A 13,754-nucleotide genomic window follows, 5' to 3' on the forward strand; every position below is an offset into this window, starting at 1 on the left:
AAAGGATAAACAGCAGCAGTTCTATTCCAAGCATGTGGCAGCGTGTGCTGTTCCCAGGGGTATTCACCTTCTGAAGACTGCCTGTTCAGGAAGGTTGCTTAGGAGACAGGAAGAAAATGTCAAGCAGGTTTCTTTTTCTCTCGTGTTGACACTTGCATTTAAGGCAGGTGTGTGTTTGTAAAAGAGATTGCTTTCTCCACAGCTTCGATGAGTGAAGTGGTTTTATCACTGATGAAACATACTTGGTCTTGTTTAGCAATGTATAATAATATGAATAGTAATAATTGAAAATATATATGAAGTCATGAAACTGTTAGTGATTATATTGGATATTTCTTGAAGGGGACACATCATGAAAATCAGCTGTTTTCCATGTTTAAGTGCTATAATTGGGTCCCCAGTGCTTCTATCAATCAAGACAATGTGAAAAAGATCAAACCAGTAACTTAGTTTTGGTAAACCATTCTCTACAAGCATGTGAAAAAAATAGGTCATAAAAATTTGACTCCCCTGTGATGTCAGAATGTAATGTTATACTGCCCCTTAATCTGCACTATCCAGAGATCAGCTCATTTGCATTTAAAAGGACACACCTGAAAGGCAAATTTTTGCTTAGACCTACAAAGTGTCCATTTTAACATGCTATAATAAATTATCTATATGATATTTTGAGCTAGAACTTCACATATGTACTCTGGGGACACCGAAGATTTATTTGACATCTTCAATTTATTTGAAATGTCCCCTTTAAACAGTCTAAAGATGACTTTGAGGCTCTAGGTGTCTTTGGTGTCTCAGAAGTACAGTTTGATAAAACAAAAAACATTGTTTTTAAAATACACTGAAGATAGACCAACAGACAGATTAATTAAATAATTACCTGTAACGATAGTACTTTAGGCTAGTACCAAGGCACATTTCTACCCAAGGAAAACCAAATTTGATCTAAAGTCCTGAGTCTTCCTGTCTACAGAAGCAAATAAATAAATAAGAGACCAGTGCAAAGGTACACAAAGATGAAATCAGATTTAAAAAAGTGTTTATTAATAGACAGCTGAGAACTAATAGAGATTTTTGGCACAACAATACATGATGACTGCACACTACAGCAGATCACCTGCTACCTCTATTTATTACACTGCATGCATTTCAAAATATTTTCAAAATAAAATGCATGTCCCAAATCATGGAATGTTGGAATGAGTATCCTTTTATTCAATATGTGGATCCATGCACACTCCAAACACTCATTGCTACCCACAACTCGTTGCGAGGAGTAATTTTTAGTGATACTACACTACCTTAATAATCTAAATTAAATAGTAAACAAGAAATAATGAATAAAGAAATGCAAGGAGAGTACTTGATGTGATTATTTAGGGAACAATAGTTACAACTGATAAGTGTTAGTACAGTTTGTCCCAATACTTACATAATCTAAAGCTATGCACACAGATGTAGGTTATATTTTCCATAAAAACAAATGTATAGGTTCATGGCATAGTATAAATAGGCATATTTCTGATGTAGTTTATAGTGTAAAAACAGCTTTATATTCAGATTTTAAGCTTATATATTTTACATATGATGTATCTTTATACATATGAGTCATCCAAAATATTGTTGCTTGATAAATCCAATAAAAAATCTAAATGATAACTCTATCATAATATCTTTCTCAGATAGACACGCATGCACACACATAAATAATAAGGTTGACTATATGCAGGGCCATCCCAAACTGCACTGATTAGTATGCATACTCACTGTTGTTCACAGGCCACCATTGGAGAGGTGAGCTCTGGCATATACTCAGCCAAATTAGAACAAACATGAGGAACCCTGCTTGAAGATAAACACAGATGTTATTAAGTCTTTGCAATATATAGTTTTGTTAGTTTAACTCCATAGAGGTTCATTTGAGGAGCCTGCTATAAAACAACAAAATAAAGCCTGAAACTCCTAAAATAAAATATACACTGTTTAATATAAATGCCACTCAGCAGTGGCTCTATTCACAGTGGTTTCACTTAAACACTATATTTCAGCAAGACGTTACTGTATTCTGTTGTTACTTTTGGAAAAATCGTTTAAAGATTTCAATTTTATGAGATTCCGACCAGTCCTGCAAAAGATTTGAAAATGATATCAGAGGCAAAAACCACTAAATACCCCAAAGTAACCCAACTCCACTTCCAGATGGACATTCACAATGTGTCAAAAGACAAACCAAGTTTGTTTCATAATTCCACATATATCATATAAAAGATCTCTACACTTAATCTATTAAGCCTACCGAACTGAACTGGAAACTTCCATAACTAAGACCCCGGAATATATTTTGATTCTCTTTTATTATGAGTAAGCATTGTTAATGGTCTTACAGTACATATACCAGATATATTTATAGTGGAAGAAATGAATTTTAAAAGACTGTGTCGAAGCAAAATTTCACAGAACTTTTCTTTCTGATTTCTTATGTCGCTGCAGTTGTTATGCTGCATTCTCGAGCTCTCTAATGTGCAAAAAAACATAATTGTTATTTATCAAGCTATGACCGGTCTTCGACTGACCACTGCCTGTCCTCTGGTACTGCGTGGAGATTTAATTAAGGGCTGGCGTTTCATTTTCTGAAACACTGAGAGAAAATGAAAATGTTTTTCTCAAGATTCTCCAGCTCAGATGATGCTCGGATGTTGTTGGTTGCCAGGACATTGCGATGTGGTTACTTAAGTGGTCTATAGGATGTTGTTATGTGGTTACCATGGTGTTCTGGGCGGTTCCTTAGTGGTCCAAGTCAAAAGACCTTTCTCGGGTCTCAGGACCTTTTGTTAACGTAAGCTGAATTTTTCGTGCAAAGTTCAATATAATTATGTGTTCTTCAAAGAAACTCTCTTACTGATGCCTGCATTACCAAAAATGGAATTGATGACCACGGACAACTTCAAAGTTTTCATTTTTGTTTTATATCCTTAACAGGGCGGTGCTGCAGTGCAACGAGGTACAGCAGTTATAACTGCAACATAAGCACCTATTCACATGGCATATGGCACCTCAAGACACAATTTGGAAACTTTCACTAGAAAGAAATCTTGCACATTAACAGTCGGCAAATACAAACAGGACAAATTAAATAAATATCAAAAATATTTCACAAGAGCACTGCTTGGTACCTGGTATGACAGACATTGTGTTTGCACATGTTTATTTACTCGACTGATGTTATCAATAATTGGTCTTTACTTTAACTTAAAGGAACACTCCACCTTTTTTTTTTAAAAAAAAAAGCTCATTTTCCAGCTCCCCTAGAATTAAACATTTGATTTGTACCATTTTGGAATCCATTCAGCTGATCTGCGGGTCTGGCGGTGCCACTTTTAGCATAGCTTTGCATAATCCATTGAATCTGATTAGACCATTAGCATTGCGCTCAAAAATGATCAACGAGTTGATATAGAGCAATGATATAACGCAGTTCCTGAAAATAGTCCCCAGCTATTGAAAGCTATAAAAGGGAGTATTTTCAGGCGCTGCGTAATATCATTGGGCATTCTGCAGCCATATTACAGCAACAAAGTCCTTGATTATTACACCAGAATGAGAGTATAGTTCCTAGCCATATCTGCCTAGAACATTGCAAATTTTAATTTTCCGTCAGTCTTAGTACATGATGTAACTACAGAAGAGTCAAGTTTTAAATAGGAAAAAAAAAGTGGTACATCCAGACCTGGAGATCGCCTGAATGGATTCCAAAAAGGTAAAACTCAAATGTTTAACTCTAGGGGAGCTGGAAAATGAGCATATTTTCAAAAAAAGTGGAGTGTCCCTTTAACAAATTAAGATAAACAATTCCAACTTGTTTTTACTGTATAAGTTAACAGGTCAAAACTTAAAAAAGTAGGTTGAACCAAGTTGTTTTAACTTCACGCTGCAGTTTTTTTTTGTACAATGCAAGACCGGGAAAGATACTTTAATCAAGTACATACAGGCAAATGTTTGGCCAACACAGTGTGGCATCAAGTCTTTCTTCCTGACCCTGCCTGTGAAATCCAGTCTCATAGTCTAATTGTAAGATTAGGAGCATCAGAATTTTATTTAACTCATTGATTTCACATTCATTTAAATCTTTGACAGTCAAAAAAGTAAATCACAAAATCAACTTTAGCTGGGTTTTCACAGACAGAGTCACATTGTACTCTGTTTTCAGCCCAAGTTTAGAGGACAGATATCTCATATACAACAGATCTCTCACCTCATTGGCGGAATGCACATTAAAATTGAGTTTTGTCTTGATCTTTAAGTCCATGCAGCATATTGCAGATCATGCTGGATTGTCAGACATAACTTATTTTTCTTCTTTTATCAAGATTGGTTTCTTCAAGGCACAACAAGAGAGCACAATACAAATCACAACTCATTTACATTCATTTTGGCAAGATAAACCCTGCACCGCTCCAATCCTCGAAACAACTAGCAGCAAAGACCAAAAGTACAAAATTTACTAAGAAATTGAGAGTATTACAGAAGGCAGAGCAACATGTGTACAAATGTAAAGAGAGCTGCAGGCTGGTGTTAGCGTGTGAAAAAGGTGGGCATGCAGTAAGTGAGTCTGGGATTGAAGAAGACTTGACCACTTTCAAATAACACACATGGAAAACCAGTTTGGAAACTAAGGAGCACAGTTGAATAATTATTAAAGGAATGTTCCAGATTTAAAATGAGTTAAGATTTATTGACAGTTATAATTTTGATTTGCCCCTTAGTTTGTTACAATTTGCAGTACGGTAGCTGCAGTCGTTTTGGAAATATAGCACAAAGACCTGCACATAAAATTGCTTACCAGCTGTATCTGTGCAAAATGATATCTAACCTTTCAACTCATGACATGTCTGTTAAAGGTGCAGTGTGTAGATTTTAGCTGCATCTAGCGGTCAGACTGTGAATTGCAACCGTGGCTCAGTCCACAGCTAACCCCTCCCTTTTGCAATGCATAGAGAAGCTCTGATAGCCACCGCAGGACAAACACACTCTGCAGTTTGTCTGTTAAGGGCCAATGTAGAAACATGGAGCGCAAAATGGCGACTTCCATGTAAGGGGACCCACGGTGTATGTAGATAAAATAGCTATTTCTAAGGTAATAAAAACAATATAGTTCATTATGTAAGGTCTTTTTACACCACTGATAAAATAGTTATGTATAATATATTCCATTTCTGTCAAGAGATCCTCCTAAAATTTACACAATGCACCTTTAAAATAAAGGTATTTAAAGAGTTCTTCACAGCAAAGCCATAGAACAGTGCATGGTTCACAACCTGGGGTCTGGGGCCCCCTTCGGGGTGCCACAGTTTACAGAAGGGACACATGAACAGATATGCTTTGAATTTAAAGCTGCAATCCCTAATATTTTTAACAGTTAAAAATGAACAAAAATCAGTTATTGAATATGTAGAAAAAAATCTGTGTCTATTTTCTTTGCCCCAGCTAATAATGGTAAGCTTATAATAATGAGCCCATTTACATGCACAGTCTTATGCTGCCTTTACACCAGCCGCGGTAGGGGCGTGAAGCGCGAGCGATTTCAATGTTAAGTCAATGTGAAGACGCGTTGACGCGCGTCTGGAGGTCTTGCGGCGCGGATGAGGCGTTTGGCACGGAAGACGCGATTCCGCCTCATTCTCACGAATTGAGCTCCTGGCGCGGTACACGCGAATGGTGCTTTTTGTGCATTTTGCGTTTAACACAAATTGCGGCTCATGCGCAAGGTTAAATTTTTTTAACTTTGGTGGAATTTCGTGCCGCGTTAACCAATCAAAAGCCGCTTGCTGCGGTGGCGGAAGCCCCGCCTGGAGTCACTCATTCAACCTGAAGGCTTGATATTGTCAGTAAGTCACCCGGAGCTATACGACACAAGTTCATATTTCTATAGAGAGAGGAATAAAAAGGACATCTATTGGAAGAGTGTCAGTGAGGACATTGGTAAACCTGGTAAGTTGTAATACACATTTCACTTTTGAGTCACGTGACGTTTATCGACCCGCGCCATTTATTTCCCCCTATAGTAAGGTTACCAAATACAAACCGGTAGCTCTCTTGATAAATGCACATCAATCAACAAATGACATCAGTCATCTTGCAAACAGACAACTGCATAGCACTTGCCCCTCCCACAAGAAGCGGATTTTGCCTCAGACGCGCGTCAAATGTTTGCTCTTTCCACGCGTCTACTTCGCTCTACACGTGCGAATGCATTCAAACTGTTCAAGTGGCAAACTAGGCGCGGTAGACGCAATTTTGACGCCTGAAACGCGGTTGGTGTAAACGCAGCATTACGACGATTATGTCCATAAAACGATCTGCACAGGTAGTTTTTTGCTCATTACCTCGATTTCGTGTTGCATGTAAACACCTTAATCAGCATTCTCGCAGTGTTGTTCATGTGCGCATGTCTCCGCGTGTGAAAGAAACATGTCACATGTGAAAGTAAGCGCAAAGTAACGCATAAAAGTCTCCGCTTGACTAAAGCAGTTGGCAGAGAAACTGCGAAAAAAGCTCATGTTACATTTACATGTTTTGCAGACATGGGAAGAGATACAACAGTATAGCTTAAGACAGGCTTTCTGAACGACTTTTATGTACTATAGGCGATGACGTCACTGCCTGCAAGAAACCTGACAAATCTTCAAATCCCATGTAAACACAGTTTCCTGCATAGCCGGTTTATTGATTTGCATGTAAATGCATGAGACAGTTTTCTATAATAAGCTAATTTTTGAAAGTTATCCTCTTATTCTGTGCATTAAAACGCACTCATTGAAAATTTGAGCTGTCGGTTCAGTCGGTTTAGAAAAAAATTGCTTAGAGTTTAAACGTATTTTTTTGATGGTGGCGTTAAATCTGTAAAGTTTCAAAAGATAATCATCTAAGGGAACGGCATGTAAATATGTCAGTTTATTACGTTCTTACGTTTAGGAAATCATCTGTTAAAACAGTAAAAGCTCAAACTGCAACCTTGTACTAGAAGAGTTAATATCAGCCAGGCTTTTCAACATCTGAAGCGATTAAATACTGGAGCACAGACAGCTTCATTTGGTAAGGCATCTGCTGAAACACTTGCGTTATCATTTAGTCCAAACAAACGCGGCAGGTATGGTATATTACTTCATGTCAGTGTTTCCCACAGGCTTGGCGGCACATCCGCCAGGTGGATGGATAAAAATAAATAACTAATATGGGTTTAGACCAGTCATTTTCTGATGTACTAGGATGTACTTCTAACTGCAATTTATATTTTAATCAGAGATGACGTTTTAAAGGCCCAAATTAACAACACAGTCTCAAGGAAAGTCATGGTCATGAAATATTTGATTAATTTATTTGTGTTCATGGACACGATTTTCGCTTTTTTCGTGCCTTTGAGCACAAATGTTTTTTTCAGGTCACTCAGCACAAATTTCTATAAATAGTTTTTCGTGTCCATGGCACGACTTTCTTTTTTGGTGTCATTTTATATATTTTTTTCTCATTGTTTTTTCCTATTATTAAATCATTTTGGGTTAGAGTTGGGGTTTGGGATGTCTGAAATGTAACAGAAGGTCGTTAAGCAACAATGGTAAAATAGTAAAAAACTATCAGAAAATAATACATAAAATGACACAAAAAAAAAGAAAGTCGTGCCACGGACATGAAAAACTGTTTTTAGACATTTGTGCGGAGTGACACGAAAAAGACATCCGTGCTCAATGGCTTGAAAAAGAGTGGAAAATCATTTCCATGAACATGAATAAATCAAATATTTTGTACTATACTACGGCTTGCCTTGAGACTGGGTTAAAGTTACGGACTGCAGCTTTAAATAAGGTTAAATAAAAAAAAAAAGTCAATCTCATACAACAATGCCAATATAAGGTAGTTAAAATATTTTCTTATAAAAACCAACTATTTCAATTTTGCTCACTCCATCGCAACATGCTTTTAAACGTAACCGCAAAATGAAAAGGAAGGATGGATGAGTGGCTCAGATTGTCACATATTTATGTGTGGGGCAGGGACCATGATTTAAACCGAAAAGAAAATATTAGCAATATGTTTCTGTTTTCAAATCTTATGGAACTTTGAAACATTATAATTGAATTATTTAATTAATATAATATTTTTGTTTGTTTGTTTTAAGGGGTCAGTTAAAATTACTTTCTGTCTATAGATCTTAAAATTTTTTAAACCCAAACCATTGGATATTTGTACTCGATAAGCGCATTTAAGCTTTTTGCACTTATTCAAGCGTTTGTGTCTGTCAAATATATACTTTATAGCAAAAATCCTCACTTTTTGTCTTTTACATTTCCACCGAACATTCAATGTGAAATTTTGCCAATTGACAGCAGCATGCGCTGCAAAAACCCAAAACAATAACAAGTGAAGTCACTCTAGCGTACGATGTGAAAGTGCCAAAACAAGTTTAGGGTGTTAATTACCTTAATAATAATCTAATACTAGTAAACAGATCAAAACAGCACTCTCTTATAAAAATGTCACACAATACATAGCAATGCTAAAATACAAGTACAGAATTAATAGACAACAAGCACAAACTGTAACAGCAAAAGAAGTAAATTAGATTTGGATATCTGAACCACTGCATCTCTTTGGGGCTATCGGATGTGGCAGTACGCATATAAAAGTACATCAAAAAACCTTTCAAAATATGATGTTCTAACCTTCAGTCGACCATAACACCCATTAATGTAATTACAGAGGAAAGAAAGATACAAGAGAAAATTGAAAAAGTAGAAAGCGTAGTCCAAACAAAGGAAGTGGACTGGTCTCTTTTTTAAACAGATCTTTGCTTTTATCCACTTCAGACGAAGGCTGCGGTACATGTTTGAATTCTCTGAAAGTCCCACATTAAATCTAAAAGCTCATCAAAGTCCTCCTAAAACCACCATCTCGGTAAACTCCCCGTCCAGCTTTTGAAGCAGGTCGCTTGGCTGACCCTAATTAGTCTTTTACTCGTAAATGGAGGTTGTTGAGGAACAAAATTGCAGCATGGTGCCTCTTTATCAGCCACTAGCTAAGAGGAGGCATGGGGCTTGAGTTTCGGGGCGATGTTGGTCACTGGAAACCCACAGGGCTGTCCATGAGAGGGCTGGGGCTGCTGGGATTTGGATCATCTTTGAGTTCAGTCTCCAAAGTTTCCTCCAGATCTTTCTCTTCCCCCCCTTCGGCGTCACGCACCGAACTCTGACTGTTCACCATGGTGCCGTAGCTCTGGTGGGCCGGGGAGGGCATGGGTGTGAGACCCAGCTCTGGCTCCAGCAGGACGGAGGCTATAAAAAGCTGTCGAGGGAAAGATGGAGAGGTGAGTGGGTGGACAGCGAGAGTGTTATTATCTCATAAGCTTCATTTTTTGTTTATGCAACATGCTACAGGTGAAGTGCCTTTGACAGGGCATGTAGAAGGGGATGAGAGGAGAGACATTAATTAATTTGATAAGAGGAACTTGAAATAAGAGTGTGTTGAATTAAATGAGAAAGAATGGGAGCAGGTACATTAGCTGTGGTTGTGGTGGAAACGGTGCTTCTCTCTGCGTTGCTGAAGCCTCCTTCTGTTGTCTGATCAGACATCTGCAACAAAACAGGACTACGATCAGATTTTAATGATTGGACATATTATTCTATCTAACCCATCTCTAAGTCATCATTGACAGGTTTTAGTGAAGTTTTAGCCAACAAATAATTTGTTATAGCAAGTCCAAAATGTCCCTATTTCGGTAGTAACAAAAAAGAGTGGTTTTCATATGTGTACCTTTAAATGCAAATGAGCTACAGCTTTCGGTTAAAAATAGATCTGATTCCTGTAAATACAGTGTGGTATTTGTGCCTGCATTAGTGCTACAACATGCTAACAAACACATTAACAAAAGCTTTTGGGTAACATTAACCAGTCCGTCAGTGGCTGAGTGGGGCTGTGTGAGTGTGACATCACATTAACCAGAGAATCAAAACAGCATGTCTACACAGCGTTCCAAATCATTACACTCTTAGAAAGGATTTACACATCTTTGTGCATTAAACTTTTAACAGATTATGTGTAATTTTAACACATTATGTGTCAATTTGTGTTGATTTTGTGGTAAAATATAACAAGTCGTGTTAAAAGTAACACAAAATGTGTTGTTTCAATAATAACACAGAGATGGGTGGATTCTGGGACAACGCATTTAGTGTGTTGTCCCAGAATCAACACTAATATGTTGTTTTTAACACATTCGTTCTAAGACATTTTGTTTATTTTTCCAATAGTCACTAAGTTTACTAGTTTTTATTAAGTTTTTGACAGTGCCAAATATGACAGTGTGGATGTTATTCTATTTAAATGAAATAAAAATGTCAAAAGTAACTTTGAAAAATATGCAAAATATATCCAAATTATTAAGCTGTAGTGCTCATACAATATGGGTATGAAAAAAGATATTTCTAAAGACAAAAAAAGTGTCCATTATCTTAAAAAAGCAAATTATTTCCCATAACAATTTAAATTTGGTGGTTCTAAACATAAATCATTGAACTATTATAAGATTCATGAGTGATTTACAGTAAAGAAAGATTTGACTATATAAAGGCTTTTTATAATATTTTTTAAGGAAAATATTAGGATAAAGCAGCAATAAAAAGCCACAGTTAAAGGTGACATAGAATGATTGAACGGGGTATTTATCGTTGTTCTGTGATGTGACATGTAGACAAAACATTTTTTGTTTGGGTCTCTAATGCCTTAGAAGCTTCCTTAAAACCTCTCTCAGATAGCTCTATTAGGGTGGGGGATTTTAAACAAGTGGTTCTGCACCTATTTGGCTCCCCCTACTGGGTTAACTTGCAATCTTATTACTGATTGGCTGACTTTGCTGCCACTCAAAACCTGTAGCCAATTACTTTAAAGTGGAGGGGCAGTTAGATGCCTGTGATGTCATAAGCATCAGTTTTTCAGATTGGGCCGTTTTCTGGCTGACATTTCTGAAAGAGGAATTTCTATGAGACTGAGATGTTTACATGTCTAGCACTTTTTGTATGTTTGTGAATGCGGGTAGACTACCATTATTCAACAAAGACAAGGTAAAAATGGTTTCTCTGTCCCCTTTAAGAAACAAACATGTATTTAAACCTGCTGGTGTCTCTGGAATCCCAATAACCTCTCAATATGGGATCCTTCAGTGCATAAAGCTGTATTTTTAACCCTTCCCCCAAACCAAAACTTGCAAAAATGAAATATTTGCTGTGAGCTCAGAATACTAGAAGACTTTCAAACTGTTTTATTCATTGACATGCCACAATACACTGAATAGTACAGATGAATGTTATTCTGAATTGTTGGTGAATAGCCACTATATTCAAACAAGACTGTAACATTAGTGAGAGGTGGCAGAGTAATGATTTGGACTGGAATATTGGGAAGTAAGATGGTGGGTCCCTTTAGGGTCCCTGAGGGGGTCAAAAGGGCATCTAGAAGATATGCAGAGTTCCTAAAAGATGGTGTTTCACAATGGGATATAAAGGAAATGTGTATTCTGAAATAAATTTACTTTCATGGAGGATAATACACAATCCCATGCTACAAAAAGCATCACTGACTATATTAATTCAAATGGGCATAAAATAAGAAAAAAATCAAGGTGTGACCACCGTCACCCTCTGACCTTAGTCCTATTTAAGAGTCCTATTTCATTATATAAAAGATCTATAAGATGGACAGCACTATAATGTGAAACATTAGGGATGCCCTACTAGCGTCTTTAAGTGAAATAAAGACAAAACCTATACGTACTTACAAGTTTAATGAATGGGAAAGTTAAAGACATGTCAAAGATATGCTCATATAATATTATGTAAATTGTGTAAATACATTATTTATTTTACATTGTGTTTTTTTTGGGGGGGGGTGATTTGTCCATACTGTACATTTGACCGATATCTGTTTTAATCCATTATATCATTAAACATTTAAAGTATTAAAATATTTTTTGACATTTTTATTTAATTTATAGAATAACATCCACACTTTCAAATAACTGTTGAGGGTTAAATAAAATGTGTAAACTTACCAACTGTATTGGTGAAAAAATGGCATGTGCATAATAATTTGGAACGCAGTGTAATGATGAGACTGCTCAGGTTTAATAGGGAGGCAGTGTAGTACATTAATGAAAATGAAGGGGATATATTTAAATGTTCTGAAAATAATCTCAGAAAATAATACAATTTACGATTTCTTAAGCAGTATAAGTTGCTGCCATTTCACTTACATTTATGTAACAATTATCTGAAATCAACATGAACAAACGGCAACATGAAGATTTTAACAGCTGACCTGATAGCTTGTTGATCTGTCAGGTCTGAGTTTTTTCAGACATAGGCCAAAGCAGGAGAAGGCAATACAGGATATTAGAGTTATGAAAGTAAAGAGAGTGATGGGCTGCACTGGACCTAGGAAAGAGATAAACCATGAGGTTATTAGTACTAATAAAATGACATTATTGGCTTCAACCTTCTTCTTGGTCTCAGACTTTAGACATACTGTAACCATGGCTCTGGGGTTGGTCTAATTTCTCTGTGTTATGGTTTAAGTCTCAGTCTGGAAACTTACTGTCTTGATCTGGATCTGTGATTATATATATTAAAGCTTTGAATATAGTTGTATTGTTGTAAGTTATTATTGTGAGAAATTCAACTTAAAAAATTAAGTTACAAATATTAGTTTTTGTGTAAACTAATATTTTTAAGTTAAATTAAAGTCTCTGTAAAGTTAATCTTGAAAATTGTTTCTAAACCCAATATTAATGTTAGAAATGTATTGCTGAAATGCGGCACTAAGACTGTAAACTATGTAGTACTGAATTGCAGAGTTAGATCGTTAAACAGTTTTCACCATTTCTGTGTTTATCATTTTAGGCGGGCCTAAAACGGTGACTCAATGATCTACTTGAGCCACCGAGCATGGCCCCAACCAGCCCCGTATTGGCCATCGGGAGGACCGGGAGAATTCCCGGTGGGCCGGTGTTTTTTTTTGGCCACGAGTGCCGGTGTTGTGATGCCGACGGGTTGAAGGTTGTGTCCCTATGCTGCCAGCACCTATCAAGCCCCATTCGCATAATTTGCGGGTGGGAGATGTCGGCACCACTTTATGCCCAATTTTTTTAAAAACAACAAATATAAGTCTAAAGAATGAGTGTGAACCTACCGAGTCTGAGCACAGAGAAGAATAGCAGCCAGAACATGCAGAGAATAGGTGCCAACACCACTTGACTGATAGCGGCCGAGTGGACCCTCTGGCTGAGCTTTGTGGGTATATAGGCATAGTAGATATTATAGCGATCTACCATATGCTTCAGAACAAGGTAGAGCAATCCTACAAAATGAGCATAGTTTGTGTTAAAAAAACAACAACTCTATGATCTTTTAAAATTACAATCACTATTCCAAGTGCGTTCAGATAAAGTTATCTCATTCTTATTCAAACTGCACAGGTACATTATATAAAATTTGTCTGCATATCCCATATGTTATTAAAAGTTGCCAAAACAATTTAAAACTATGCGAAAAACCATGATCAGCGTATAGTAAATAAACAGTCATGGTGTGTATTGGTGACAGAACAGGCGTGGAGTGGGCGTCTGGATCTCGGCTAGACGGGTCGGAGCGTCTGGAAGACTGCAGCGGGTTCTCACATAGCGGCCGTGTCACACGGCGATACTGAGATGC

General features: G+C 37.0%; 1 protein-coding gene across 1 annotated transcript in view; it reads right to left on the bottom strand.

Annotated features, from left to right (window-relative positions):
• Positions 1 to 7,504: 7,504 nt before the first annotated feature.
• Positions 7,505 to 13,754, bottom strand: part of tmem63c (transmembrane protein 63C) — a 100,862-nt gene continuing 94,612 nt past the window's right edge. Inside the window, exons 20-23 of the mRNA XM_065288618.2 lie at positions 13,234 to 13,401; positions 12,364 to 12,479; positions 9,549 to 9,623; positions 7,505 to 9,336 (exon numbers count right to left, since the gene is read on the bottom strand). Coding sequence (XP_065144690.1) covers positions 9,112 to 9,336; positions 9,549 to 9,623; positions 12,364 to 12,479; positions 13,234 to 13,401 — 584 coding nt within the window. The 3' untranslated portion in view covers positions 7,505 to 9,111. The remainder of the gene's footprint in view (positions 9,337 to 9,548; positions 9,624 to 12,363; positions 12,480 to 13,233; positions 13,402 to 13,754) is intronic.

Source organism: Paramisgurnus dabryanus, chromosome 17 (genome assembly GCF_030506205.2).
Source record: "Paramisgurnus dabryanus chromosome 17, PD_genome_1.1, whole genome shotgun sequence".
NCBI classification, from domain to species: Eukaryota; Metazoa; Chordata; class Actinopteri; order Cypriniformes; family Cobitidae; genus Paramisgurnus; species Paramisgurnus dabryanus.